The sequence below is a fragment of the Gamsiella multidivaricata genome (genome assembly GCF_025024155.1).
Source record: "Gamsiella multidivaricata strain RSA 2152 chromosome Unknown BC939scaffold_21, whole genome shotgun sequence".
NCBI lineage: Eukaryota > Fungi > Mortierellomycota > Mortierellomycetes > Mortierellales > Mortierellaceae > Gamsiella > Gamsiella multidivaricata.
The window spans coordinates 325,095-352,481 of record NW_026251729.1 but is presented as its reverse complement, the minus strand read 5'-3'; the positions used below and the strand labels follow the sequence as shown (position 1 = coordinate 352,481).

The 27,387-nt window shown below is 50.0% G+C and overlaps 7 protein-coding genes across 7 annotated transcripts; 4 read left to right on the top strand and 3 right to left on the bottom strand.

Annotated features, from left to right (window-relative positions):
• Positions 1–471: 471 nt before the first annotated feature.
• Positions 472–4,885, bottom strand: BC939DRAFT_501763 (uncharacterized protein; the record flags this gene model as incomplete). The annotated part of the gene is made up of 9 exons (XM_051560204.1): positions 472–716; positions 838–1,734; positions 1,826–2,018; positions 2,097–2,201; positions 2,287–3,374; positions 3,459–3,748; positions 3,856–4,310; positions 4,386–4,597; positions 4,696–4,885. 9 exons carry the CDS (start codon positions 4,883–4,885, stop codon positions 472–474), a joined length of 3,675 nt encoding a protein of 1,224 aa, XP_051413859.1.
• A 455-nt stretch (positions 4,886–5,340) lies between these two features.
• Positions 5,341–6,160, top strand: BC939DRAFT_395426 (ribonuclease H-like domain-containing protein; the record flags this gene model as incomplete). The annotated part of the gene is made up of 3 exons (XM_051552225.1): positions 5,341–5,547; positions 5,630–5,707; positions 5,816–6,160. 3 exons carry the CDS (start codon positions 5,341–5,343, stop codon positions 6,158–6,160), a joined length of 630 nt encoding a protein of 209 aa, XP_051413858.1.
• Positions 6,161–6,330: 170 nt separating this feature from the next.
• BC939DRAFT_446834 (uncharacterized protein) lies at positions 6,331–8,067 on the top strand. The gene is made up of 3 exons (XM_051555015.1): positions 6,331–6,924; positions 7,018–7,147; positions 7,236–8,067. The coding sequence occupies exons 1-3, from the start codon at positions 6,434–6,436 to the stop codon at positions 8,001–8,003; spliced, it is 1,389 nt and encodes a 462-aa protein (XP_051413857.1). The 5' UTR covers positions 6,331–6,433; the 3' UTR covers positions 8,004–8,067.
• Positions 8,068–9,327: 1,260 nt separating this feature from the next.
• Positions 9,328–12,229, bottom strand: BC939DRAFT_409444 (uncharacterized protein). Its single transcript, XM_051552907.1, has 11 exons — positions 11,851–12,229; positions 11,599–11,764; positions 11,357–11,482; positions 11,165–11,260; positions 10,894–11,066; positions 10,658–10,805; positions 10,340–10,571; positions 10,117–10,243; positions 9,706–10,020; positions 9,547–9,611; positions 9,328–9,449 (listed from the first exon to the last, which is right to left on the bottom strand). Exons 1-11 carry the CDS (start codon positions 12,091–12,093, stop codon positions 9,386–9,388), a joined length of 1,755 nt encoding a protein of 584 aa, XP_051413856.1. The 5' UTR covers positions 12,094–12,229; the 3' UTR covers positions 9,328–9,385.
• A 365-nt stretch (positions 12,230–12,594) lies between these two features.
• On the top strand, positions 12,595–18,597 carry BC939DRAFT_446830 (uncharacterized protein). The gene is made up of 10 exons (XM_051555014.1): positions 12,595–12,959; positions 13,498–13,620; positions 13,811–13,944; positions 14,036–14,204; positions 14,323–14,529; positions 14,639–14,852; positions 14,957–15,470; positions 15,553–15,623; positions 15,699–16,851; positions 16,939–18,597. The coding sequence occupies exons 1-10, from the start codon at positions 12,901–12,903 to the stop codon at positions 18,573–18,575; spliced, it is 4,281 nt and encodes a 1,426-aa protein (XP_051413855.1). The 5' UTR covers positions 12,595–12,900; the 3' UTR covers positions 18,576–18,597.
• A 103-nt stretch (positions 18,598–18,700) lies between these two features.
• On the bottom strand, positions 18,701–22,042 carry BC939DRAFT_501758 (uncharacterized protein; the record flags this gene model as incomplete). The annotated part of the gene is made up of 2 exons (XM_051560203.1): positions 18,701–19,619; positions 19,758–22,042. The coding sequence occupies 2 exons, from the start codon at positions 22,040–22,042 to the stop codon at positions 18,701–18,703; spliced, it is 3,204 nt and encodes a 1,067-aa protein (XP_051413854.1).
• Positions 22,043–24,455: 2,413 nt separating this feature from the next.
• BC939DRAFT_395461 (Endonuclease/exonuclease/phosphatase) lies at positions 24,456–27,304 on the top strand (the record flags this gene model as incomplete). The annotated part of the gene is made up of 4 exons (XM_051552227.1): positions 24,456–25,737; positions 25,835–26,062; positions 26,170–26,429; positions 26,528–27,304. The coding sequence occupies 4 exons, from the start codon at positions 24,456–24,458 to the stop codon at positions 27,302–27,304; spliced, it is 2,547 nt and encodes an 848-aa protein (XP_051413853.1).
• Between the last annotated feature and the right edge of the window lie 83 nt (positions 27,305–27,387).

Here is a 27,387-nt window from a genome sequence, read left to right as displayed (position 1 = left end):
GTTCCTCGAACTGTCCCTGTCTTTGAAGTCGCGGTGGAAGCCGCCTTGGCTGCGGGTTTGGCTGCAACGGTGGTGCCTGGAGCAGAGATGGTGACGGACTTTGCAGGTGCTGAATTCGATGTGGTAGCAGCGCGCTTTCTCGGCTCCTCTCCGTTGACATCGTCTCCGGCAGGTCTCTTCTTTGGTGGCATCCTTTTGTCTGTAGTGTCGTCGATCCGTAATTCAAGGAAGGTGCAAGGCCGAAGTCGATGGAGGCGTTTACCAAGGAGCTGATTGGGGAAGGCCAAAACAAAAACAACCGAGTTGCATTTGCTGCGGCTATGAGACCCTTAACTTGAAAATTGGTGGCGCAAGACGCACGGGCCAAGGGACCAATCTTGAACACCAAAAAAAAAAAAGTAATCTTTAACACAGCAAGAAAGCGTCTTGAGCCAAAGCATTTATGTCTAAGTTCACTATTTCGCCAATTATCTATGAGCAGGATGCCTCGACATCGAATATCTGGGCGCCGATTCCGGCGATCGCAACACAATGTCTGGTCCTGTCTGCAGACGTGAGAATATCCATGGTGGAGGGGTCAGGAACGTGAACAAACTGCGTTTCTTCTTTGACAAGAACCGCAGCCCCATCGTCGCCTGTATGGTCTAATCGCCATAATGAAACCATCTGATCCTGACTCGTTGTGATAATTTCTGACGCGCTCGTCATAGACACCGCTGAAAGAATAGGTCAAGAGACCGAAGGCGAAGCACATAATTTTTTTTTTCGTGTGAGTCATTGAGACTTTGCAAATTCGCCCAATAACGACATACACTTGACGCTGAGTTAAAACATTACCTTGAATAGCAGAACCATGTGCATAGTTGTCCTTGGCAACCACATTGGCTGACTGTGCCTCAATGGTACGGCGCTCAGGATCCCACGTCGCCTTGATCAGAGTCACTGCCAGCGCGTTGTCATCGCCTCCGGAGACTGCCAGAACCTCACTCTGATCCAAGTTTTGAACGTACAGACTGTTGACTCCGGACATGTGCGCCGTGATCTCAGCAATAGGCCTCGAAAGTCCCTGAGCATATGCCCTCTGAACCTTTTTTGTGTTCTTTCCAAAGGATGGACTTGAAGGCTGTACGGGCTTGTCATCATCGGCGCAGTATTTTAGGAGAAACGCATCCAATGCAGACGTGATATCCCAAACAGCAACCTTGCCGTCCGTCGCAGCAGTGAAAATTAGAATGCCTCCTTCGATTTTGACATGCGACACTTGCAGAATACACTTGTTGTGATAGGTCGCATCAATGGTCAAGACAAAGCCGTTGATGTCCTCATCAAATAGCCATACCCGAATGGCAGCATCAGAGTATACAGTTGCAATAAAGTGTTTTTGGGGATGATTGTCCAGTCTGAATACGGAGAAATCCATGATTCTTGTCTCAAGATTTTCACTGACGTGGGGGCACTGAGCCAGCTCCAAGCAGCCCAACGACAATGGGGTGTGCTCTGGGATATTCTTTCCGAGATGGTCCTCGACGATCCGAACCTTGTAGCTGTTGGGGACGCTCAGGTTGACCTGCCAAGCACGCATGGATTCGATGGCACCTCCGGTAAACAGCAGATACGAGTGGGGATTAATGGTATGGCTCCACTCCAAGCACCGAATCGCTGCGCCGAGATGCGGCTTAAGATTGCAGAGGGGTTGTAATGCCGTGCACATATTTCTGGTCTTATAAGGGATATCTAATTGATAGATGGACACAGTATTAGTACTATCTGTATGCGAACTCGGCATTAAAACCATACCTGGGACTTTTATAAGATTGAGACGTACATTGGAACAGGCGCAGACGGCAATCTTCTCCGCCGGATGCCAGGATTATGGGTGCAGGTGCTCCTTCGCTCAGAGGTTTGGCATCGCTCAGGAATCGCAGGTGTCGCACCTCACGACCATGGAAGTTGTTTTGCAGCTTAGCGTTCTGGAAGAGCTCTGAACCAGCCGTGAGCTCTCTCGAAAAACTGCAAAGCTATGTGAATTAAACCGCTCGGTTAGGCTCAAGTTTTGGTAAAAGAATGTTGCTATGTATTAAGCATGAGATGGGTACCTTGTATCCACTGTGGAACATGAGCCTTGTGTGCTCCAACCTCGCGTTATTTGTGAGGAATCTCCAACGACGGCGATTGGCAGCTCCGCTGTGCATAGAAAATATCTAAGCAGCAGTAAAAGGTTGAGTAGGGTCAGAAAAATACACTACAATGCAAGGATCAGCTGGTTGGTGAGGTCATCGTACTCACCTCAAAGTGCTTGGACTCATTGTAGACAAACAGCTTTTTGTTGAAGAACCCAAGAAGCAGCAGCTCTCCGTCCATGAGGAAAACCTGCTCTAGCCACCCTTTAGTGATCTTTGATCTAAAGATCCTTTGTAACACAATATCCGATTTGCTTTCACGGTCATCAGGCGTGACAGTTCCTCCTCGGCTCTGAGTGTCGTCGCCACACGACACACTGGCCATATCTTGATCGCCGTTATCAGAATGATCTTCATCATCGTCCTCATCCTCGACAGCAGATCCGGCTCCGACAGCCTCGCCCCCTGGTAATCCTAAGAAACGATATTTTGCCCAGCTTCCATCGCGTCCAGTGGTATATACGGTGATACGATCCTTTCCTTCAAAGCCCTCTCCGAGCTCAGTGACCATCAAAATACTGGAGACAGAGTCGTAGCCATGGCATCGCTCAAGAACAGCCATACTGTCCAATATCGTCGTCCCTTCCGAGCTCTCCACTGCTTGATCCAGATTGTATACGAGGACAGTGCCGTTCCTTGAGCCGAGCAACGCAAGATTGTAGCGAGAAGAGTAATAGGCTGCATGAATTGCCTTGTTGTTGTTCGGTAGTTTCAGGTCGCAGACATGATAGCAGGATGCCTCAGATGTACCCGTAGATATGCTCAAATGAAACACGCCGACGGTGCAGTTAGCTCTGAAGATGAAGATAAAAAAATCACTGGGCCCTGCACCAGTATGCAAGAAAATAAATTGGATCTTGATGCCACCCAGCGTGTCGGCGATCAAGGGCTGGAACTCGCCGCAAACACTCATGATGATCAGTTTTCCTGTCAAGCACCCTGCAACAACAACACGGCCGCACTGCGATGCCTCCATCGTGACATAGTTCTTGAGGAGTGGCGAATTGTACAGGGTACTCCATGAGCCATCGCGGTCATTGCGGACCAAAATATATCCAGTGTTCGTTGCATACACGGATTGCGTCTGTGAGGTAATTACAAAATCGCGTACAAACTCCTTTTCGTTGGACGAAATACCCGGATAGTACGTTGAAATGTCGGGAAGGTCAATGTCCTCGGTATCTTGCTCAGTATCTACAGGTGTATAAACGTGGCCAGGTTTAGAGATTCCTCAGTCTCAAGGAGATGTCAATGCCAAAAATTTTGGTATCAATATACCTGATGTTCCTGCAACAATGCTATCCAGTCTCCATAGGTGAATCCCTCCGTCACCACCTCCGGTCGCCACAACACCATGTTCTGAAACTGCAACACTCCAGGCGCTTTTGCCCTCGTGGCCCTCCCAGCAAGCCAAACAATCTGACATGTCGTCTGCAGAACTCAAGTTCGCCAACAAAGGATTCCTCCAGACGCGGCAAGAGGCATCCTCAGATATCGAGATGAGATATTGGCCAACAATTTGACAATCCCAGACCCTGGCTGTGTGTCCGAAATGCGTAGAATGAGTACTGTAGCATCCAAATCGCCCAGATAAACGAGTTAGAATATTAACGAACGGCCAACGTAAGATAGACGCATAAAAAAGAGCATTGATATGAAAATGTCTGTAACGTACATATTTGTAGAATGTGCAATATCCCAGACACGGATCGTCCTGTCATCGCTCACAGTGCAAACGGCCCTTCCGTCGTCGCTCCATCGAATTCCAAATAATATGCCTTCGTGTCCGACAAGACTTTTCATGACTGGTGCTTCAGTACTGTCCTTGCAGTGTACCTTCCAGAGCAGGGCGTGACAAAACACAGTACCGCTGGCAAACCAAAGATCCTCAAGCGTGTTGTTGTGGAATCTACCACAGAAAAGGGTGCAGTGTTCTTCGGACTGGACCGAATAGGACATTCGAAAATCCGGAAGGCCGTCCGCCATCAACAAATCGTTCTTCTGAGATGGAATAGTGGACGGATCCTGAGGGAGATCAAAGACCTCAACAAAGTTATGTGCGTAGCCAATAGCGATAGATGTGGGTGGAGAGATCACAGCTGGCCTCAAACTAGGTCGAACTGTCGGATACTGTCAACAAATGTTAGGCACATTTTATCAAGTACAAGGAGTGCTTCCAGTTCCACGCCTGTATCCTGCCATTACCTCTCCCGGTAGATCCGACTTGGGCCACAGCCATTGTGCGTCCAGGATCCAATCCTTCATATGAGGCAGATTCCATAGATGCTGGAAGTAGACAGTTGGGCGAGTTGTCTCTCCTGACCTCAGAACTACCAGGCGAATGATCCTCATGCTCTTTGCTCCAAAGGCCAAGAACAGGCGACTCTCAGACGTTTGGCTTATCCGTTGGACATTTGCTATGGCATGAGATACATGGATGATTTTAAGCAGTTAAAGAAAAAAATGGAGGCAGTTTATCGATGGATTTTCGGTATACAATGGTGTGTAGACATACCCAAAACGATTCGATGAACTTTCCAGTCGCCACCAAGGTGTATGCAGCTCAGGGTCTCTGACGTCAAGATAAGCATGGCCTTCAGATACGGGCCCTGTCCTGAGAGAAGGATCTCATTATCGTGATAGGCCAATGCCGTTACTGGAGTCGTTAGATGTGCGGGGTGTGTCCGCAGCAAGTGTTCGGCCATAATGAGAGTGCTTGTACAAAGGGCAAAAGACGAACTTTTTTTGGAGTATTGTTTAGGGTTGATCTCTCAAGCTCAGTCACACACTTTCCACTTTCCTCAGAAAAAAGGCGCGTCGCTACGCATAGCATCAAGCTTTCTAACTACACACAAACACGCTTCTGCACCCACTTGAAGGTATACAAGCAAGCAGCGATCTTCGTTCAAACTTCCGCTCGCTCGATGTATCAATCACCCCCTACTCACTCTCGAGAGGCTCGCTCGAGAATTTTTTATTTTTATTTTCCAGTTCACATGGAAACACTATGTTTTCTAACAGTTTTAAGCGAGTGACCAGTATTTTGAACCCTCGCTCACTTAGAACGCTCGTTCGCTCCGAGTATTTACTTCGCTCGCTGGGGCCACTAGCAGTGATGAGTTACCGAAGGAGAATGGGGAATCCGGATTCGAGGATTCCGATGGTGGAGCGCAATAGAGTTCTGGCCGCTAATAAACACCGACTCTCTTTACTTCCCCATAATCGTCTCCAGATACACAGCCCACATAACATGAGCCGCCCCTCTCTAGTATGGATCGACTGCGAAATGACTGGCCTCGCTGCGACGGACAAGTTGATTGAGATTGCCGTTATTATCACAGACGACGATCTGAACATTATTGCGGAGGTATAGAGCCTACGCGCGTGGTTTATCAAGTTTTCGGGTTATAAGCCTGTGAAGACTTAAAATGACATCTCGTATACTACAGGGCCCCAATTTGATTATCTCACAACCGAAGGAGGTCATGGATAAAATGAACGAGTGGTGCATCGAGCACCATGGCGCCGTAAGTAGCTTCTGCCATGATCCTGTACAGATGTCATGGTTTATCATTATTGCGCCTGTGATGGATGACTGGTCTGTAGCTGACTGAGCTGTTCTTCTATTCTTACAGTCTGGTCTCACAGCTGCAGTTCTTGCCTCTGATATTTCGACTGAGAAAGCATGCACTCAGGTCCTCGACTTCATCAAGCAATACATCCCAGAGCCCCAACGTGGCATCCTCGCGGGCAACAGCGTGCACGCCGACAAGGTCTTTTTGGAGCGCGAGATGCGTCCGATTGTGGACCACCTGCACTACAGGATTGTGGACGTGTCGACCGTGAAGGAGTTGGCTCGGAGATGGTATCCAAAGGAATTTCAGCAGGTGCCTCAGAAAAAGGAAGCACACCGAGCATTGGACGACATCAAGGAGTCGATCAATGAGCTGAAATACTACCGTGGAGCCGTCTTCAAGTAGACGACCAGTGCTGCTACTCGATCCTCTTTGCCCAGGATACTTGTCTATCCCTAAGAGTGTTGCCCTTCTGCCGGTCCGCCTGTTTAAGCGATTACATCGGACGCTCTGACAAATCAAAGGAAAAAAAATAAAATTTAGTAGTTCTGCTGAAAGTGTGTGTCAGCACGGTCCCCAGCTCCATTTTGTGCTGGCATCGTTCATGGGCACTGAGCGCTTACAAATTGCTGGACTCCTCGTCCGTTTGATCGTCCAACTCATCCCTCTCTTTCGCTCATGGCCCTCGTCTCACGACTACTTCCATATAAAAGCAGCATCCGCGCGCTTCCACGCTCATCTTCATCCTCATCACCGTTCTTCATTCCCTTCAGGCCAGCCGTCAACCATACAAAACAAGCGCGCGTTACACTTCTCTCTCTCCCCAGGTCATATACTGCCCAAGCACAAATGTCTTCATCAACCACATACGAAAAGGAACAGCTCTACGGCTATCCTCAAGAGCGCTTCTTTGTTGAACAGCCGATTGCTCCCGGATCCTATCTCGGACCCATTGACGCGTCCAAACCAGGTGCTGACAAGATCCCCCTGCTCTTCCAGCCGCTCACTATCAAGAATTTGACGATCGCCAACAGAATCATTGTCGCACCCATGTGCATGTACTCCTCCAAGGACGGGTTTATGAGCACCTTCCATGTGGCCCACCTGGGGTCATTCGCAATCCATGGCGCGGGCCTTGTTATTGCAGAGGCCACTGCTGTCGAGCCAAGGTACGCCTACAAATTTATTCGTCTGCATTGTACGGCGATCTGTTCAAGTATACTGACAAGGCCTTGTTGATCTACTATGTTCAAAATTTGTAGAGGCCGTATCAGTCCCCAGGATGTTGGCCTTTGGTCTGATGATCATATCCATAAGATCAAGGAGGTTGCAGACTTCATTCATGCTCAGGGATCCAAGATGGGTATCCAACTCGCCCATGCTGGACGCAAGGTATGTCATAGTGACATGACGTTCTTATCAACCATCCTGCTGGAAATTAGAAATGTCTTTGCTAAGACAGAGACATTCCAACAAATAGGCGTCCATGGATCCGCCATATTCTGCGCCGCCCGAGGAAGATTATTGGCGAGACGATGTCGTCGCACCCACGGGCGGCGAGGCCTTCAAGTGGGACGAGACCTACGTCGCACCTCGTGAACTCTCTGTTCAGGAGATTCAGGATGTGGTCAAGGCATTCGGCGCTGCCGCTGCACGGGCCGAAAAGGCAGGACTGGACACGGTTGAGATCCATGGTGCTCACGGTTATCTGATTCACAACTTTTTGTCGCCCATCACCAACAAGCGCACAGATCAGTACGGAGGATCCCTCGAGAACCGCGCCAGGATCCTACTAGAAGTCATCAAGGAGGTTCGTGCGAATTTCCCGGCGGAGAAGCCCGTCTTTTTGAGAGTGTCCGCTTCAGATCTGGTCGAGAACGTCCTCGACGGGCCTTCTTGGGACATTGAGCAAACCGTCCAGATCGCTAAATTGGTCAAGGATGCTGGTGTCGATGTGTTTCATGTCTCATCCGGTGGTAACGTTGCTCAACAGCAGATCAAGGCTTATCCCGGTTACCAAGTACAGTTCGCGGAGCGTGTCAAGAAGGAGGTCCCTGATCTCGTGGTTGCTGCCGTTGGTATCATTACAGGTGGCAAGCAGGCAGAGGAGGTCTTGGACCAGCAAAAGGCCGACCTCATTGCCGTTGCTAGAGGATTCCTCAGGGACCCGCACTTTGTGTTAAATGCTGCGAAAGAGCTGAACGTGAAGGCAAAGTTCTCGCAGCAGTACGAGCGTGGTCGTCGATAGATCCATTGTATTCGTTCGCATAGAAATTAGTTATCAGAATAAAACTCAAAAAGACCGAAATAGTACAATGGCGATATGGAACGACAAACCCTACGCTGGATACCCAGCCCTGATCACTTCAGCTTAATCAAGGAGTGGAATCAGGTTGCGACGCCTATCAGAAATAGACAGGAAGATAGTCCATATCAACTTTTTCAGAAAGTTGTCTCATGTAATCGAACTGTGCACAACCTTGATGCTTGATACAAGGATTCACTAGGGACACGAGGATTTGATGCGGCACTACTTTGGTATTTGTTCATGCTAGTAAGCTCAACCTTAAAAAAAAATAAGAAACACAGGACAGGATCTGTACAACGACTGCGCCCTACTGAGCACAGCAAACAAATTTGTGGCAAGCACGGCCGAAAACTATTGCATTGCATTGCGCATCAAATTGCATGGGTGATGCGCACACATAGTTTGCTGCCGTGAAAGACTCTGCTCTGGCCAGCATTCTATCGATTGTGGGATTGAATGGACATGCTGTCGAACCCAAGGTCTTGTTGCTCATCATCGATTAGGAGTGATAGTTAAACAAGACCCTTGCTACTGGTATTGAACGCGAGCTACATTTTTCCATATGCGTCCAAGATCTTTAGGGAAAGCCGATGTATAGAAGAGTCCGCTGTACCAAAACCGAAAATATCCATCGCTTCAACCACAGTTCTTCAATCCTAACGCTTCAAAGGAAGCGCCACCTCATGAACCGTTACTGTCCTCGATGGGCTACGTTGTCCTCAGCGAACTATGCTGTCCACATATTTGGATGGCGGGACAACAGCTCGGAGATACTTACAGGGATGCTTGCAATTGTTAATACTGGAGGAGGAGCAGAAACCATATCAGCAATGCAGTCAGCGCAGTCCATTAGGTCATGTTATGGATTGTTACATGGATTTAGTCCGGGAGTTGACAATATTTTTGGATTCCAATGTCGTATAGGAACCGGAGGCCTAGTGCTAGGTAAAAGAAAAACCAACCAAACGGGCAACAGGAGCATTAGCCATTGCAGCTTGTCCAAGCTCTCGCCCAATAGTTCTCCATCAGTGATTCTCACCGGTGAATATTTTTTCACCGGTGAGTTGTAGTGCAATTTTCGCAGTTCACCGGTGATTATCACCGGTGAACAAAGAATCGGTGAAATCCGGTGAAGTTCAGTGAAATAGAAGTACTATTACCATATGTGGAATTCACCGGTGAAAAAATCACAAAAAAAGTTGTTCACCGCGGTTAACCGTTCACCGGTGAGAATCACTATTTTCCATTGTGCTACAATGAAAAATGAAAAAAAGAAAATCTAGTATGTCTTTTATTAAGAACACAGACTAAAATGGCCATATTTAATCCTTTGACGCGTTGACAAAATCGTAGTCCAGTGTTTGCTTGACATAGAACAGCATGTAGCTATTGCGGTTAATACAGGTCAAGAGAACAGTGGTTAGTCCAGTTGGTTAGCAGACCAAACTGACGCAAACGCAGCAGGACTTGTCCAGGAACATACGCTTTGCTGTCTAGGACTTCCTTCTGAGTCGCCAGAGACACTTTGTGGTCATCGAGCGAGAACCACTATAAAAGGAGTTCAAACAAAGAGGCCTATTAGAATTGAGGAACTGGCATGCAGTATGATCTCGCCCTATCATTGTATTTCCCGACTAGTTACCTCGCCGCGGTGCTTCGCATAGGCCGTGTAATGGCCGGTATCCATTTTTCCTTGATGATTGATCACCGCAAACAAGTTATAAATATAGGTTGGGATCGGCTCCATGCTTGCATTGACAGAGGATGCGGATGAAATCGAGGATAGTGTCGAAGGCGATCCGTTCTCAGAGCCCGATGTGCCATTCATTTTCTGCTGCGCTGCTAATTTGTTCTTTTTCAATCTGCGGGCCGAAGTCGTGTACTGAGTCATATCCAGCTGTGCAGGAAACTTGATTTTCGTCTCAATCTTTGATGCACCCATGGAGTGCTCAAAACGCTATTGCCAAATCGAAAAGCAATATTGGATCACTGGATCTCAGGGCAAATCCTTAAAAGATAGGGCAGACGAACGAGTAAGAATATGATGCATTACCTTCAATTGAAAGCTAAGTACGGGGGGGATGACCTTTATAGAGAGTTGCTTTGTGGCTTCTTGACCCGTTTTACCGCATTTACTGCAGTTATACTCATTTGTGCCCAGCTTTTCCGGATGAGTGTATCTAAACAAAAGCAGCGGCACGATATTATGGTTAGTATTTTCGACGTTTCGAGCTTTGCTTATAGGGTATTTGGTGGCACGAAGACAGAGAACATACCTGTCAAGACAGTCAGCCAAGGAGTTTGGGCCGTCATTTCTCTCATCGTTTCCTCCGCGTGCCTTGTTGACTGCAGATTTGCTCCGCTTCGTAGGCCGCAGATCCAAAGAGATATCCAAGATCGGATCAAACGCAGATGTCACGTTAGCGCAATTGAGACAGGTCACGTCCGACTGAAGCACACCAGCAAAGGTCTTGTGGATCACACAATTGCAGTGATGCAGCTTGGCGCCTGTATGCATGTCGAACAACGGTGGTTAGTAGATTGGCGACCAAGATTCGAATTATATACTATTTTCATTAGGCCCCTTGACGTACTTGGCGATTTTGCGTGGATCTGGTTCAAAGCGCTGATGAAAAATTCATGTGCGTCCTGCTGAGCATATCCTGCAAGGTCCGACGATGACATCCACATAGTGTGAAGAAAGCTGCATGGTCCATAAGGCACCTTGGCACCAGAGTAGAACTATCAGCGCAGAAAAAAAAATGTTTGTTAAGCCCTCGCTTGCGTTGTATTTCCTGCGGATCGCGGATTGTGTAACCTTGCATCGTACCTGAGTAAATAATTGATCCATCTCGCAGCCCATGCAGTCGTTGTTGACCTCGCAACGCTTGGAGCTGTGCTGATCACTCAGAAAGTAGCTTCTCAGCAGAGGGTTGTGTATGAAGCACTGGAGAATCACATTCATGAAACACGTTGAACCCATGTTGCGCAAACCACGGAGACCTGAATGGAGATTCACACATGAAATTGAGATACAAGGATGAGTCAAGGGTGCGCAATCCTTTTCAGGCACCATATGATATCGTAAGCTGCTACCTTACCCTGACAAGTCTTTAATTTTGCGCCTGCCTTGATCGCGGCAGCTTCTTTGGTCCCAGCATGCCATTTGGCATATCGCGGTCGCTTTTGTCCTGGTTCTGGTTGAAGAAACACGATAGCTGTTTGTTAGTGGACTGGAGCGATAAATACCAATGTTAGGTCTGATCGGACATAATGAAGTTGCTGCTATTTACCCTGCATCATGGAAATGGTCTCTGAGCTTCGTATGATCTCGCCATTGTGGATTCCCTCAAAGTCGCGGTCGTAAACAAAGTCCTTGCATTGATTACAGTACAGACCGCAACGGCTGATCTCCATGGCTATGTGCGCATGTGTAGAGGATAAGGTAAGTAACGAAGTATAGTGAAGGGTAACGCAGAGCCCGTTGCTGGATGTCTTGGACTCCAGTAATGAGCTGGCGAATCAGAAAACGTACAGAAGGTATGTCCTGTCTCCTTTGAATGGTGTTGGATGTGTTCACCCTTCCAGCAACCGACGTATACGCACTGTAGACATGCATGGATCCTTCCCAGAGCAGTTTCACAGGTCAGACATGCTGGTGTTGGTAATTGTCGCGTCGGTTTGGAGTTCGATTGGTTATCCTATTTGGACATAAAGAGCGGCGTGCGAGGAGGTTAGCCTTACACGACAAGAGGTGCCTCGAGAAGGTCAACTGAGTTGGACTTGCCTCGGAATGTTTCTGTCGCTTCTTATTATCCTTCGGAGGAAGGATACCAAGGGCATGTCGGTTCTTGTAGTGGAGACTGTATCGGGCGAGGATCTGATAGTTACTGAGGATCTCGCCGTTCTTCTTGAAGGGCTTTAGATGTGGGCAGCCATGGGAGGTAGCATGGTCCCCGGGAAAGAAATCCTGGGTGAGCAGCTTGGTGCTTGGGATCAGGGGAGGTGACGAAGGTGGAGCAGCAGACATTTTTATCCTTTGCTGCTTAGTCGGCGACTCCGTCAACAACGACAACAAAAGAAAAAGGGGGTGTAGCCTGAGGAGGAATGAAAGAGATGACGGGTGTGAATGTGAATAAGGGTGTTGTTGTGACAAGAAAGGAAAAGGAATGCATCTGCGTCCAGGGGGAAAGCTCTCTCAGCTCAGCTTCTCACTCCAGTGACCAGTGACCGCTCTCCCCTGCAGTGGGATCGCATGGGCCTTCTTTTCTGGCGATTTCTTTCATGCTTGGTCCTCCTTCTTCAACGGAGAGGGAAAGGAGGAGGAGGAGTTTGTCTCTTCCCTTACTTCCTCATCGTCATCATCGTCATCATCATCATCATCATCATCATCATCATCATCATCATCATCATCATCATCATCATTATCTTTTATTCACCCACTCACTCACTCGCCACTGCCCATCTTGCTCGCGGTTTACAATCTTGAACAGTCCCTATTGTTTGCCACCAAAAAAAACCACGCTCATCTGTCCACTATTTCTTTCTTGTCTCTGAGTGTTCTGTTCCATCTTTCCCTCTCCATCACCACCATCACCACCACCACCACCACCACTCCCCTGCGTACGTCAGGACTAGGCCCAGACCTCCTCTCGCGTCCTCTTCTGCTTGACCCTTTCCCTTTGAACCAACAAACGCACTCACCCACCCGTCCATAGAGTTAGTTGTCTGTCAATTGCTGCATCAACAAGCAAAAGAAGCACGTTTCCCCGCGTCTCCTCTTCACTCCTCCGGCGCGCCATATCCACCAGCCTGCGACTGATCGCCCCTCTCTCGCATGTTTAACCTGCTGTGGAACAAGCCCAAGCCAGAACGATTCAGTCTCGAGAACCTAAAGTAGCGTGTTTGTCCATCCATATTCTTCTTCCATTTGCCTCCACTTCTCTTTGTATCCCTTCTGGACATCGTGGTGATTTGTATGATGATCTCTCCGATCAACTCCAGAGCCCTTGAGGGAAAAGGATAAATACGCGTGCGATTAAACATCAGGCCATAGTCCCGGTATAACCATACCCTCAAAGGATCCCTCATCACGTCATTGCCTTTCAACCTCTGCACATCCTCCCGCTCGCTTGCTCTTTATCTCTTTCATTTTACTACCGTGCTCTGGTTGCGACACTGGATTCTCCGCCGTTGTCGCAGTGAATCCCTATCTAATGGTCCATGTTTGGGAAGTGAAGTGATATGGTCGGTACTACTGTCTCCTCAGGAGTCAGCACTGCACCATGCATGGTATTGCGCCCAACCTGCGATTCCATTAGCCAACAAGCCCAACTTTATATCCTGCATCGATCCCTATTTCATTCGTTGGTCACCCTTCTCCTGTTGAATCATTCTGACAGTTTTTTCTTGGTCATGTTTATGTCGTTGATAGATCACTCTGCGAACAACTTCAACATTTTCCAGGGGATGCGAACGAGGAGAGTATTGTCAGCTGTCTCAAGGAGCTGACTCAGCTCTTGATCTGGGGTGATCAGCACGATCCTCTTCTGTTGGAGTAAGTGTACAGCCGTGTTCTTTAATGCATCCTTTTTTCGTTACGACACGGGCCCTATCGAGAAACCCTCAGGAACAATCCAGAGAGACAGTGCCATCCGTTCGCTTATCCTATGCCTAACTAGCACTCGTGCTCATCCTCCCCCCCCCCCTTTTTTTTTTTTTTGCCTGCTAATTGTCATTATCATTAGGCATTTCTTTGAGCAGAATGTGCATTGGCACTTTCTCAAAATCTTGAAGAGCAAGCACGATGGATCACTAATAGTCCAGGTGCTCCAAACTCTCAATATTATGTTTGAAAACGTCCGATCGCGGGAATCATTGTGTAAGTTAATGGCATCATTCTTGTCTTGTTCACGCTTAATCGCGCCTCGGCATGAATGACAGGCAAGTTAATCCAAGTTTTTGTCTTGCAGACTTTCTTCTCTCCAACAACTACGTGAACCAGGTCATCTGTCTCAAGTACGACTTTTCGAATGATGAGATCCTCGCGTACTATATTTATCTGCTCAGGACATTGTCCTTCAAGTTATCCAAGGACACGATCTACTTCTTCTTTAACGAGCATCTGGATGACTTTCCTCTGTAAGGCTAGAATCCTATGCAACTTACGTCGCATTGGTAACCTGTATTTCTGGACCGCTGATCGTTTTATACGTTTTATACGTTTTTTTTTTTTTTTTTTTTTTTTTGGACCCTGCAGATACTCCGAAGCCATCAAGTTCTTTAATCATGAGGAAAGCATGATCAGGATTGCAGTCCGCGTTATCACACTCAATGTCTACAGTGTGAATGATCATCAAATGCAGGATTTCATTTTAGATCGGACGACGACGACCTACTTTTCAAACCTGGTTTGGTTTATTGGCAATTACGGGACGACCATCAATGATATGCTTCTATATCCCGGGTATGTTACTGACCGAGCAACCGGGATCATACTGGCATTTTTGCACGAATTTCTGCGCACCCAACATAGCTCTCATTCAATCGAATCCGATGTACTCTTAATACATTAGGGATGGCGAATTCTCGCGGATCAATTATTATCTGGCGGAACACATGGATTGCTTCTACTATGTGAACGACATCATTGAACTGGACGTGTCCAAGGTCAATAAGATCTTAATTTCGCATCTGCTGAATCGGCTGTTGAGGCCTATGTATCTGGACAGTTTGCTACCGACAGGCGCTCAGGGATCTTCGTCGAACAAGTCATCTTCGTCAGCGCCTGTAAGTGCCGATATCGGTGCTGAGTACGATGAACAATATGCGCGAATCCACGTGAATGTTGGCTACTAATGTACAATTGCTTTTTCACGGTCATCGCACCCTAGTCACCAAAATTGATGCCACTAGTGGCTCTATCACTTCTGCTACATGCGTTCCATGTGCTCAAACATGCACCACTAGTCTCAGCCTTGACTTCGACCTTATTTTCAAACCAGTACCGTTCATCTCATGTCCAGCATCAGCATATTTCTCAGTCTCATTTGCGTCACTCGCCCTCGCCGCTGGTGCTCGGAAGTCTTTCAGTATCCCCGGAATCCAGCCGACCCGCCAGTCCCGTCACTTCAAAGTTCCACTCATTCGGTCTGCTGGGCTCCAGTCCTGCTAGTCTGGATTCTTATCTGTCGGCCTCTAGCATTGTGGCGCCTCAAGCCCACGTCAACATTCAACACTCACTTTCGCCGCATTCTCAACCATCGCCACGTTCATTCCCATCGAGTGCGTTACAGCAACAGCAAAATCCTTACAAAGCCTTGATCTATGAATACTTGAGTCGTGTCGACAGTGACCGTCTTGTCCTACCAGCACTCACACTTGTGTATCTTACAGGGCACAACCCCGGTTGGTATAATCTTTGATTAACTCGAACCACTCGGCTGTAGTTGATGTGATACTAACCGGGTTTCTCTTCTGTCTGTCGTAGGCGTCATGTCGGATGTCCTTCTCGGTACTGATATATACCCGCAGCGATTACTCAAAAGCAAAATGCTTATGGTATGTTTTGGAGCAATCGAAGGCATCGGCGAGCATCTCGAGAACAAGGATTGACGTCTTTGTTCAATGCTGTAGGGTAATCTAATGTCTTCAGCGCCAGCAACGAAAGGTTCACAAGGGACTACAGCCATGTCACGGGAACGCTCTTCGGATTCGATGCTAAGTGCTAGCGGCGCAGGAGGGGCTATCCCATGGAATGCTTCAACTCCTGGACCGGGGGGGTCATCGACCATCAATGGTAGTCTTTTTGGTGCTGCAGGATCTGCGACTGCAGCCAGAATGCGAACCAGGACAGAATCACCACTATTCGAAGCGGAGGAATACAGCGAAGAAACGCAGGAGACGCAAGAGTTGTTAGCGTCTGAAGATCCGGGACCAGCACTGCCTCCAAACTCGTCGCTATCCCTAGCAGGCGCATCCTTACGGACTTTGTCCAGCAGCTTGCCTTCATCATCCGCTATTTCAGGGAGTCGCGCTACGGATGATGATGTCTTTGTGAAGGCAAAGGCAAGGTCCAGAGTACGTAAGGGCAGCAAGGCCTCTTCATTGCTGGGTCCCATCTTTCCAGCCACTTCAGAGGATCCTGCTAAGCGACCAGAGCATGATCGTACGATAGAGCAAGAACTGAGACCTGTTTACACTTCAAAGGAGGATCGTGAAGCGGTAAATCCCTATCCTTCATCAGATGAAGAAGATTCAGAAGTTCCAAAGGATGCAAGAGAGGCAGAGATCAGAGAGCTGGACTCCACCGTCCCACCGCCATTGCCGCCTCGACCACAGAGTGAGCAGCAACAGGATGAGACGGAATCCTTGCAAGATTCTGTCAGTACGCAGATTGGACCGATCATCCAGAATCGTGAGGATTTGATGGATCGACTGATGGATATAATATGCGGAATGCCAGAGTCCGGGGCGCATCGCTTTAGAATCATCACTATCCAGATGGCAGCTGAGCTGCTGATTGAATTTGTGCTCGCCAAGAGCGGCACTGGCGTTGGAAAGGAGAGCCAGGGCAACACTGCAGCGCAGCAGGCAGCAGAGAGTCGGTTAGGGGAGGCACGTCTGCAAAGGCTGGCCCTGGCAGAGGCGCAGTTCCGTGAACGAGTCCAGAAGGGTATTAGGAGTTTGGAGCGCAAAAAGAAAACCAGTTCGGGACATCAAGACTATCATTCCCAGCCGTTGGGCATGTTAACGGGGCGAATCGAGCGAGCCTTGACAGAGTCAAAAAGTGAGTACTTTTGTATTACATTTATACTTACAATTTTGTAAAATGAAGATACTAATTTGCATCTCTTCTGTCAACTTGCATTGGAAGTTGGTATCGACAAACAGATCGTGAATATCATTGCTGAGTCCAATGTAATATATGGCCCCGACAAGGACTTGGACAAAGAGCCGGACCTGGATCCTGACGCAGACCTCATTGCATTATTTGAGCTGGATCCAGAATACGTCGGCATTCGATTTGACAAACATGAAGAAGACGACGGTAGCTTTACACTGCAAACCCAGGCAGATCAATCATTGACGAGCGGCAGTTCCGCAGGATCCGCCCTGAAGGATGAAAAGAGATCGAGGTCCAGGATACGAAGCAGGGTCAGGGGTATTCCACAGTTTGGTCCAGGACCAGGAGATTTCAGCAGGCAGCAGCAACCCATCGAGCACATAGGGCACCCGCCTCCGAGCCGACTCAGCGGTATCCAGCGAATGGAAGCCATGGTGATCCGGTACATCAAATGGCTGCACCTTCTTATCCAGTGTCGACAGCTTGTGTGCCGCAAGTCAGTGGCACCAACTATGGCTCTCTTTGGAACTTCTGTGCAGCCAATGGTAGTAACCACATCAGTCTCTGCCAACCCTGGAGCACCTTCTGTCAATATGGGATCGCCATCTATCTCTATCACAGAGTCCTTTACTCCGTCATCTACACAAAGACCTACAACGTTAGGTCGGCGACCAAGCGACCTCATGGGCCTTGGGTCGTCCTCGGGGACCGTGGTATCGACACACAAGGGACTCCAGAAGGCACTCGCAACGACAGCAACTATAACCACGACGGCTCTTGGAGGGTCGGATCCTAAGAATTTAGCACCAACGGATGCAGAAGAGGAGGCTTTGCTTGCATCGACTGAGGCTGATTCAGCGCTGAACTCTGCTTCAGCCTCAGTGTCCTCGTCGACATCTTCGTTGTCGTCTGCACTGCCGTCTCCGGCAGTGGCGAACGGAGGTGTTTCAGCAATGCTCTCCCGGCCGAGTTCAGGCGCTGCTTCTGGACGGATTATTGGATCAAGGACGTTGCTGAGCGCCACAGCTGCTCTGGAGGCTGCAGCCAATTCTGCGAACCATGGGACAGGGGTGACAACTCATACTTCCAGTCCTTTGGGGCCACATCCTTTTATTAATGAGATGCTGACGAATCATCTGGACCCCTTGAACGAGGCGATTCGAAAGACCAGTGCACGGATTAAGAAGACGGTGGTCGATCCGCTTTCGACGAACCACCTGTTCAAGTCATCGCCAACACCTTCTGCAGCATCTTCGGCTGTTACTGGACAGGAGAATGCCAACAGAGGGTTCTATCGGCCTTCGGTTGCGTCTTCGGCAGCATCATCGGTGGCGTCGCTAACGCGGCCTGGGTCGAACAGCATGCAGCGGTCCATCTCGGCTTCTAGTTCTTCGAGTTCTCATTCTGTGGCGGCAACGACTATTGCAGGAGGCGGATCGTCTATTGGGCGTAGGAGCGAAGACCATTCGACTCTAAATAATGCATTGTCATCCCCCGCGAATGGAGCCAAGAAGGGTTCGGAAGTCGAGGAGGAGGCGGGTTTCAGGAGCATCTTGGATCCAGGACATCCTGCACATCAGATGAACCATCAAGTTATCAAGATTTTAGAAACTTTGGGTTTGACAAATTATCTACAAGGGCAAAATGTATTCATTCGCTACCAATAAATACCATTGGCACGTTGCAGACAAAAAAAAAAAAAAAAAAAAATGAAAAAAGGATATGTCATGCACAGAGATTATTATTATTCATGCTGTTACAAAAACAGAGGACGCAATATGATGACATGCTGCTAAGAGTGAGGATGGTGGAGGAGATGGTCCTGCAAAAACGTGGTTGTGTGGGTATCTGGCAACAGGGGCGCCTCAGAATCAAAGCACAGGACCTCCATGGCGGTGTGTCCATTCTTCTGCATGCACATGACGACGCGTTCCTCACAGATAGCGACCCTCCAGATGGCGGCATCGGTCTTTGTCAACAGGCGGATAAATTTGCCTGTCTGACGATCCCAGAGCTTGACGGCACCATCGTTTCCACCGGTGACGATCCTCTTGGCGTCGAAGCACAGACTTGTCACGGACTGGTCATGGGCCTGTACCCGATACTGACACTCCATTGATTTAAGGTTCCACAGGTACATGAACCCGTCCCCTCCGCCGGTCATCAAACTGTCGCCGGACAACTGCAGCTGTCCGACCAGCTGAGTGTGCCCTTGCAGGGTCGCCAGACATTGTCCCGAGACGGGTGACCAGAGTCGACAGGTCGAGTCCAAAGAGCCGGTGATGATGTATTCGCCATTGAATGCAATCGAGTAAATCTGTTGGAAGTGACCCTGCAGGACCAGCAGACACTCTCCAGTGACCAGACTCCAGACACGGGCGGTGCAGTCGTATGATCCCGAGACCAGCAGTTCCCCACGGACTTCCATGCACCGCACAGAGTCCCGATGACCTTGGAGTAGAAAGATGTTCTTGCCGGTCTGGATGTCCCAGACTCGAAGGGTTGCGTCCCTGGATCCGGTGATGGCTAAATGTTGTCGTGGCTGAGTCTCCTGAGCAGAGATAGTCGCGCTGCTACTACTGCCGCTGTTGCTATTGCTGGTCCTGGTGTTAGCAGGAAGTTGATGCAACTTCAGACAGCGGACCGTACCGCTATGGCCAGACATAACCTGACGACACCATCCTGTGTTCATATCCCAGACACGCACCTCACTAAGAAAAAAAAAAAAAAGAAAAAAAAAAAAATGTAAGATTAGAGAACATGTCGTATATGACGTACTGTCCAAGGACAGGGGTTAAACAAAACGCGCAATGCAAAATAACCTAAAAGCAAAAATCAAGCACACATACCGGTCGCATCCCCCCGAAACCAAGATTTTTTCACCCGTAGCACCCACGCCCTTGACGAATTCTAGCGCCCAGACGCCTCCTGAATGGCCCTTCAAGGTCCTCAATAACCGACCTGTTGTTGTCTCAAAGATCTGAATCCGGCTGTTATCGCATCCAACCACAATATGATGATGATCAAACTGCAGCGAGGTCACGACTCCAGTTTCCGGTGTGGTGTTTGAAATAAGACTGTGCCGTCCCAAGAACCAATTGCGGTCAATCATATATCGTCGTTTGAAGTACGCCTTGTACGACGTCGTCTGTCGGTACAGTCGCGCTTGCTGTTGCTGCTCCTGCTGCTGTTGCTGTAATACCAATTGTCCACTGTAAAGAAGGCTTTGTTGCAGCTGCAAATCCGACAATGGGGTATCAGGGGTCGTCCTCTTGGTTTTCCCCTCCAAGACCGACAGTGCAGACATGACGCCACCGAGTGCCTCTGGAGACGACAGTGATGTCGGAGAAGCCGATCCTGACACAGCGGTTGAGGTTGAAGGTGAGGTCGAAGCTGCAGCTGACGTAGCTGTCAATCTTGATGTCATGCCCGAGCGCAACATGGATATAGAGGTTGTACCACCTGCACTACTATTGTTGTCGCATGGGCCATGATGCAACAGTGGAGAAGAGAGTGACCCCTGATTGGCCAACAGCATCGAAGAGAGGACCGTCGAGGTTGCAGTATTGTTACCGCTAGTCGGTGTTGGCACGGCTGCGATACCCAGTCCCGCGGACGAAGGAGAAGGAGTAGTCGAAGTCGAGATCAGGGGCAGCTCACGGGTATTCGCCCAGGCTGGAGAAGCTCTTGTCAAAGAACAAGTCGGCTCACCTGTTGTCGTGGTCGTCGTTCCTGAAACTAAACCGGAACTAGCAGTGGCAGTCGAGGTGAGCGATAGCCGATGGGACGAATTCACGCTAGATCCGCCGCCAGCACTACTAGTCCCATTTGCACTACTGGCAGTGTTGGAAAGCGCCTTCAGCGTGTTTGACACTGCATCCAGACTCGTCGGACTCGTTGAATACAGAAAACCCATCCTCGGGGCCCTATAAGACTTTGGGCTTGGCAAGGAGGAACAGGAGGTTGGGCCGAATTGCAGGACACATTGTGTGCGCCAGACCCAGTCCTCGGTCTCGACTAGCTCGTGCCAGAACCTCGATACCTGGCTGATTCTTGCTAGCGATTGTGGGTCGTCGACAAAGGAGAGAATATGGTGGGCGAGTTCGAGAGGCAGGTCCCGTAGGAAGTCGCGTTTAAGTTTTGGGGCGATGATGGAGGAGAGGTGGGTGAGCTGGGAGATGGTGCAGATGTTGACAAGCTGGGCCAGCAAGGCGATTTGGGCGGTTGACGAGAGGGTTTGAAAGGCCTGGGCTAAAGAGGAGACGGTCTGGGTCTGGGATGCTGCTGGGGAGGAAGGGGATGGGAGCGGGGCTGTGCTGATGGTGTCAGCGGGAGTGGGAGTGGACGATGGCGAGGGTGCAGTGGTTGGAGAGGAGGGGAAGGAGGACGGAGATATGAAGCCAGAGGACGGGGTGGAGATGGGTCGCGGTCTTTGAACGATGGCTACAGAGAGGGGGGCGGTGCAATGTGGGCAGCACATTAGGGTCTTTGTGGAACCGTCGTTGGTGGTGAAGGCAGCGAGTCTGGAGAGGGAGGAGGAGGACGCGGGTCGTTTGCCCCTAAGAGTGTGGCCAGTGAAGTTGAAACTGGACCTGTTGCTGTTGCTGCTGCTGCTGCTGTGTGCGGCGGTCTCGGCTGAAGGAGAATCGTTGGCCAAAAAGGGGGACGATGGCGATCCATTGAGAGGGGTGTGGTTGGGGGTGGTGGTTGAGGAGGAAGAGGTATCTGTGAGACCGGTGTAGGACGGGGCAAAGGCGGAGGAAGCAGTGGCAGAGGTATATTGTGACGATATGGACAAGGACGAGGAAGTTGAGTGCCGCGGAGTTGCGGAGGAGTAAGGGAACTGGTGGTGGTGGGTGTGCTGTGGCGGGTGTGGAGTGGTTGAGGAAGAAGAGGAAGAGGAGGAAGACGAGGAAGAGGAGAAGGAAGAGAAGGAAGAGGGGGAGTGGGAGGTGATGTCGATCTTGTTGTTGGAGAGATGGAGTGACAGGCGGAGACCAGGTCTGGGAGACGGGGCAGGGGAAGGGTATATGGTCTCGTCGTCCGTTGGCTGGCTCTGGCTGCGCTGATGGCGACGAGAAGAAGGATGTATTGAAGGATGATTGGGACGGCGGGGATGGATGCTGTTGTCCATGATGCGTGATGTTCAAAACACAGAAGGAGGGAGTGAAGGAAGAAAGGAAAGAAAGGGATGGATGGAAAGAAGGAAGGAAAGAAGGAAGAAAGGAAGGATGGTGAAGATGAAAAAGAGGAAGTAGAAGAAGTAGAGGGAGGAGTATGCAACAAAAGCAGGGAAGGAAGGGAAGGAAGGGAAGGAAGTGAAGGAAGAGAAGGAAGGGAAGGAAGTGAAGGAAGAGAAGGAAGGCAAGGAAGGGAAGAAAAGGAAGGATGGGAAGGGAGGGGAAGGGAAGTCGGGGACAGGGAAGGAAAGAGGTAAGACGGGAGCTGGGGAGCTGGGGGAGGATGGGATGGGGGAGTGGGAGATCATCGAAAAGGAAGAAAGCCACCGACGAGCGTGCTCCCCCCTCCCTCTCTTTCTCTCGCCCTCTCTTCTCCTCGCCCTCTTTCTCTTTTCTCACTCCATTCCTTTACTTTCCTTCGCCTCCTTCCCTTTACATCCCTGCATCCCGTTACATCCTGCTCTCCCTCTCTCCTTCGTCGCTTCCTTCGTCGCTTCCTTCGTCCCTTCCTTCTTCTTCCCTTCCTTCTTCGTCCCTTCCTTCTTCTTCTTCTCTTTTTCCCACTTCAACACTCTTTTCAGACACAGAAACACGTCGTCATCCATCATGGACTTCACCAACAACAGCCACAACCACGCCCCCAGTCAAAGCCAAAGTCAGGGCCTCACCGCGCGGCCCCCTCCTCCGCTGCCGCCATCACGACGCACAACCATGATCCTTGCTCCCCACAGCATCAACAGCAACACTCCTACTACTACTACTGCTACTACTACTACTACTACTACTGTCAATGCCAACGCCAATGCCAATACCATTACCAATACCACTACTACTAATTCCTTCAACAATAACAACAACAATAACAACAATAACAATAACAACAACAAGGCACTCGCTCCCTCGCCGCCACCAAAACCAACCGCACTCTCCTCGCCCTTGCCGCCAAGGAAGCCCATCTCCCTCACCGCCGCTGCCATCGCCACCCTCGCTGCCAACTCCTTCACCTCCAACACCCCTCCCCTCCCTGCTCCCAGACCAGCAACAACCCTATCTCCTTCTTCTACTTCCACTTCAACCTCGCCCTCGTCCCCTTCCTCGATCCTACACCCGTCTGCAACCAGCACATCCTCTTCTTTCGCTGCCTCGCACAACCACCTCAACAACCACGCCCACGCCATCAATGGACTCGCCTCTGCACCCGGTTCCTCCACAAACTCACCGGCCACTTCACATGTATCTTCCTTCGCCCCTGGAATCGCACCAACATCAGCAGCATCAGCAGCACTCTCACATCTCCGGACCCAGACCAATCCAGCCTCCCCTGCCTATTTAAGACCTTCCGGCGGCTCTGGCTCCTTTGTGTCTGCTACAACATCCTCCATTGTTGCCAAGCAACAACTCTTACTACAGCAGCAACAACAGCAGCACGCGCATCAGGATCACAGAGAGGAATGTATCGCAGAAGACGAGGCAGAGGGCGAGGAAGCAGAGGACCCGTTCAGTGATAACAACAACATTGCAACCACGGTACCCACATCAACTCCTGCTGCACCAATCTCTTCACCATCTTTCACAGCAAGGGCACAGAACCAGCCCTCGCTTCTAACCGCCCGACTGCAACAGGGAGGAGCTCCAAGCTCGCCTTCGCTTCATGCACCCCTACCTCAGCATGGCTCTCACCCATCCAGTCCACGCGCCGCGAGCTCTCCTCCACCACTATCCTCAATCCCTTTTCTACCCCCAAGATCCCGCTCTCCTTTGGTAGGCCATACACCTTCAGCGCAACAGCCAGCCAGCAACAGCAACAGCAGTAGCAGTAGCAGCAGTAGCACACCCATCCCCGGGCGCCAGAGCAGCTTTTCACAGCGACATTCTAGTGTTCAGCCTATGCCTCCGCCTTCGTTTCCTGGACACAACCTCGCCATGTCTTCGCCTTCACAACCCGTACCTCCTCCGCCAAGACGATCAAGTGTGCAGCTGGTGCCGCTCTCCTCAGCCCAGCAGCCACGGGGACCCTCGCCAAATTTCTCTACTCCTGGGGAGTCCGGGATGGTCGCCAACGCCTCGCGTTTTCGTAACCTGACTGCACCTCAACAGACCTATGATCATCTTCCAGCGCAGTCGAAGCGTGTCTTTTCCACGTCCTCCTCTTCGCCTTCCTCCTCCCATACAACCACCACGAGCCCTGTGCCCGAACGAGGATTCGCCAATATGGATCTCAGTGATTCTCAGTCAGATTCGGACGAGACCAGCGACGACTCGGACAAGGATTACGACGATGCGGAGGAATATAATCCCTCGATGACTGCCAATCCATTTATGAGCTCTGTAGGCGCCTCGCCGCGTCCGACGCGGGCAAGGACATTTATGGAACCGCCAGCCCCCCCTTCACTACCTGCAAGGCCACTTTCGAAGGCTCCACCGCCCAGACAGGCAAGTTTTTCAGTGTCAGATCAGGTTGCCGCCCCAGCTCTCCCTCCCAAACCATCGATCCGAAGACGTCCCCAACCACCACATGATCCAGCATCCTTCACGTCGCCGGGTCCGACTTTGGACCTAGAATCAGACGCTGGAAGAGGACCGTATGCACTTCAAAATCATCCAACCGGAACCGGACCTTCTGCGACCGATGGCGTGTTTCCAGACTACTCTCGCTCCAATCGGCGTCTTCCCTTGTTCTCGGATGTGATTGGAATCCACGACATCCAGCAGAAATCACATGGAGTCAGGGCATTCAGCATCTCGAATGAACAAGTGGCGACAGCGACCTCCAATATCCGCATCTACTCTGTCTTGACTGGCGAAAACATTTCATCATATGGGCACGAAAAAGACACCAAACCAACAGCGCTCATGTTCACACAGAGTCGACGTCCGGATTCGTTGGGTCAGTATTTATGGGCTGGATGGAGCGAAGGCTCTTTGCAGGTCATTGACACCAAGACGAGAGAGGTCGTGGAAAAGAAGCGGGCGGCTCACAAAGGAGGATGCATCACTCAGATTATTCGCTGCAAAACTCAGGTCTGGACAGTTGATGACACAGGATCCGTCTTTGTGTGGCAAGAGGACACAATGCTTGGCCGTCCCACCATTCAGGCGCCACTCCAGTCATTGACAATTCCACCAAAACAGGTGTGCGCCATTGCTGTCCAGGACATGCTGTGGTCGTCGGATGGAGTCCGCATCCATGTGATGCGAGTAGGACCGGATGCAGGACGACCGAGGATGGCTCCAATTTCGATGGACGTACCATATGGAATCGGTCCATTGACCTGCATGGCGACGATTGCGGGAAGCGGCCAGGTTTTTTCAGGACACGAGGATGGCAAAGTCATTATCTGGTCTATTGAATCGCGCGAGAAGGTCCGGATCATCAACGTACACGCCTACAGGATCATGTCGCTATTGGGTGTCGGGTCGTATCTCTGGGCAGGATTTGCTACAGGAAAGATCTATGTCCTCGATCTGCGCCCTGAAGTTCCAGTCGTCATGAAGGATTGGCAGGCGCATAAGGAATCCGGTGTCGCAATACTCCAACTGGACGAAGAGGGATTGATCCTTGGATCCCGACACCAGGTCGGCAGCTGCGCAGAGAATGGCGAAATCAAAATCTGGGACGGACTCATGGCGAAAGATCGTCAAAGTAAGCGTTGTTTTTTTTTTTTTTGTTCATTCTCTTCCTTTTACCTTTTCACATTCAGTATTTGTGCTAACTTTGACATTCAATGCTATACTAATAGCCAAAGGAATGGTCGATCGAAGCAAAGAATACTGTCAGTGGCGTGATCTCAAGGTCTTGATTTGCTCATGGAATATTGATGCATCAAAGCCCGCAGCGCAGGATGTCAATGGCGGTGCAGATAGAAGGCTATTTGAGTCATGGCTCACCGGCATGGACCAAGAAGGACCACCCGACATTATCAGCGTTGGATTCCAAGAGATTGTCGATCTGGAGAGCAAGAAGATGACTGCCAGTAAAGTTACCCCTTTCAAAGCATTGTCAATGCGTCATGTTCATTTGTGGACGCGGGATCGTGGCTTCTCACACTTTGTTCTCTGTCTTTTTTTTTTATTCCATTAGAATCATTATTGAAGGGTTCGAAACGAGCAGAAACAGAGACGATTTCAAAGCAGTACAAGCGCTGGCAGATCTATCTGACGAATAAGATTCGGGAGCTGTATTCGCCTATGGGAGTTAACTTCAAGCTGCTCGAGTGTTCCAACCTGGTCGGTCTCTTCAGCTGCGTCTTTGTACGGGACCAGGAATGGAACAACATTCGAAGCGAGTGGACACATGTGGACATGGTTAAGACTGGCTTGAAAGGATACCACGGCAACAAGGTAAGCGGGACATTCTTTTGTTCGCTGCGGCCCTGACAGGCCAGTTTGTACACTGTTAAGGAGAACTATGCTAACGGAATTTACTTGCACTCGTGTAGGGTGGAATTGCAACAAGGTTCATCATCGACGACACTTCGATCTCGTTTGTGAACTGTCACTTGGCTGCAGGTCAATCCCACACAAGGCAGCGCAACACCGACGCGGCCAATGTGCTTAAAAAGCTGACCCACCCTAATCCGGCGATCTCGTCCGAGACTGTGCACCCAGAAGTCTTTTGGTTTGGCGACGGAACGATGGCAATGGACCATGAGATTTGCTTCTTATCTGGAGATCTGAATTACCGTATCGACGTCAAGTTTAGTGACGCAGTCGCACGAGTCCAGGCGCAGGACTGGGCGTATCTGCATCAGCACGACCAGCTGTTGCTTCAAAAGCTCAAGAACCCACAGTTTGTGTTGCGCGCATTCAATGAGAGCGAGCTGCTGTTTGCACCGACCTACAAGTATGACCCTGGCACGGACACTTATGACACCTCATCTAAGCATCGAACGCCTGCCTGGTGTGATCGGATTCTCTGGAGGGGCCGCCATGTCCGACAGCTGTTCTACAAGCGCAACGAGTGCCGTGTCTCGGACCACAGGCCGATCAGTGGAGGCTTTGTTGTTGGTGTCAAGAGGATTGACGAGGCGCAAAGACGGGTGGTGGAGCAGCAGGTCAAGGAGGGGTGGCACAAGGTGCAAGAGAAGGAAATCCGGATCAAGAAGCTGGCATGGCTACGGTCGTGGGGATGGATTGACACGCGTGTTGAGGGGATCCTGGATCGGGAGGGAGGTGATCTTGCGCATGTGGTGCGGATTCTCTCTGCAGACCAATAGACAGACATTTCACTCTCATAGTTATTGTAATATAATCTCGCGCGCAAACACGACCGCGTCGCGATTTCTGCACCATGCTCCCG

What these genes read in the sequence shown, in the direction of transcription:
- BC939DRAFT_446834 (XM_051555015.1), top strand. Translation starts at nt 6,434, where the DNA reads ATGGCCCTCGTCTCACGACTACTTCCATATAAAAGCAGCATCCGCGCG. An exon ending in GCCACTGCTGTCGAGCCAAG is followed by an intron (nt 6,925 to 7,017) that starts GTACGCCTACAA and finishes CAAAATTTGTAG; the next exon opens with AGGCCGTATCAGTCCCCAGG. An exon ending in TCGCCCATGCTGGACGCAAG is followed by an intron (nt 7,148 to 7,235) that starts GTATGTCATAGT and finishes TCCAACAAATAG; the next exon opens with GCGTCCATGGATCCGCCATA.
- BC939DRAFT_409444 (XM_051552907.1), bottom strand. Translation starts at nt 12,093, where the DNA reads ATGTCTGCTGCTCCACCTTCGTCACCTCCCCTGATCCCAAGCACCAAG. An exon ending in AAAATTAAAGACTTGTCAGG is followed by an intron (nt 11,067 to 11,164) that starts GTAAGGTAGCAG and finishes ATCTCCATTCAG; the next exon opens with GTCTCCGTGGTTTGCGCAAC. An exon ending in TACTTAGCTTTCAATTGAAG is followed by an intron (nt 10,021 to 10,116) that starts GTAATGCATCAT and finishes ATTTGGCAATAG; the next exon opens with CGTTTTGAGCACTCCATGGG.
- BC939DRAFT_446830 (XM_051555014.1), top strand. Translation starts at nt 12,901, where the DNA reads ATGTTTAACCTGCTGTGGAACAAGCCCAAGCCAGAACGATTCAGTCTC. An exon ending in AGTCATCTTCGTCAGCGCCT is followed by an intron (nt 14,853 to 14,956) that starts GTAAGTGCCGAT and finishes ATCGCACCCTAG; the next exon opens with TCACCAAAATTGATGCCACT. An exon ending in TCTTACAGGGCACAACCCCG is followed by an intron (nt 15,471 to 15,552) that starts GTTGGTATAATC and finishes TGTCTGTCGTAG; the next exon opens with GCGTCATGTCGGATGTCCTT.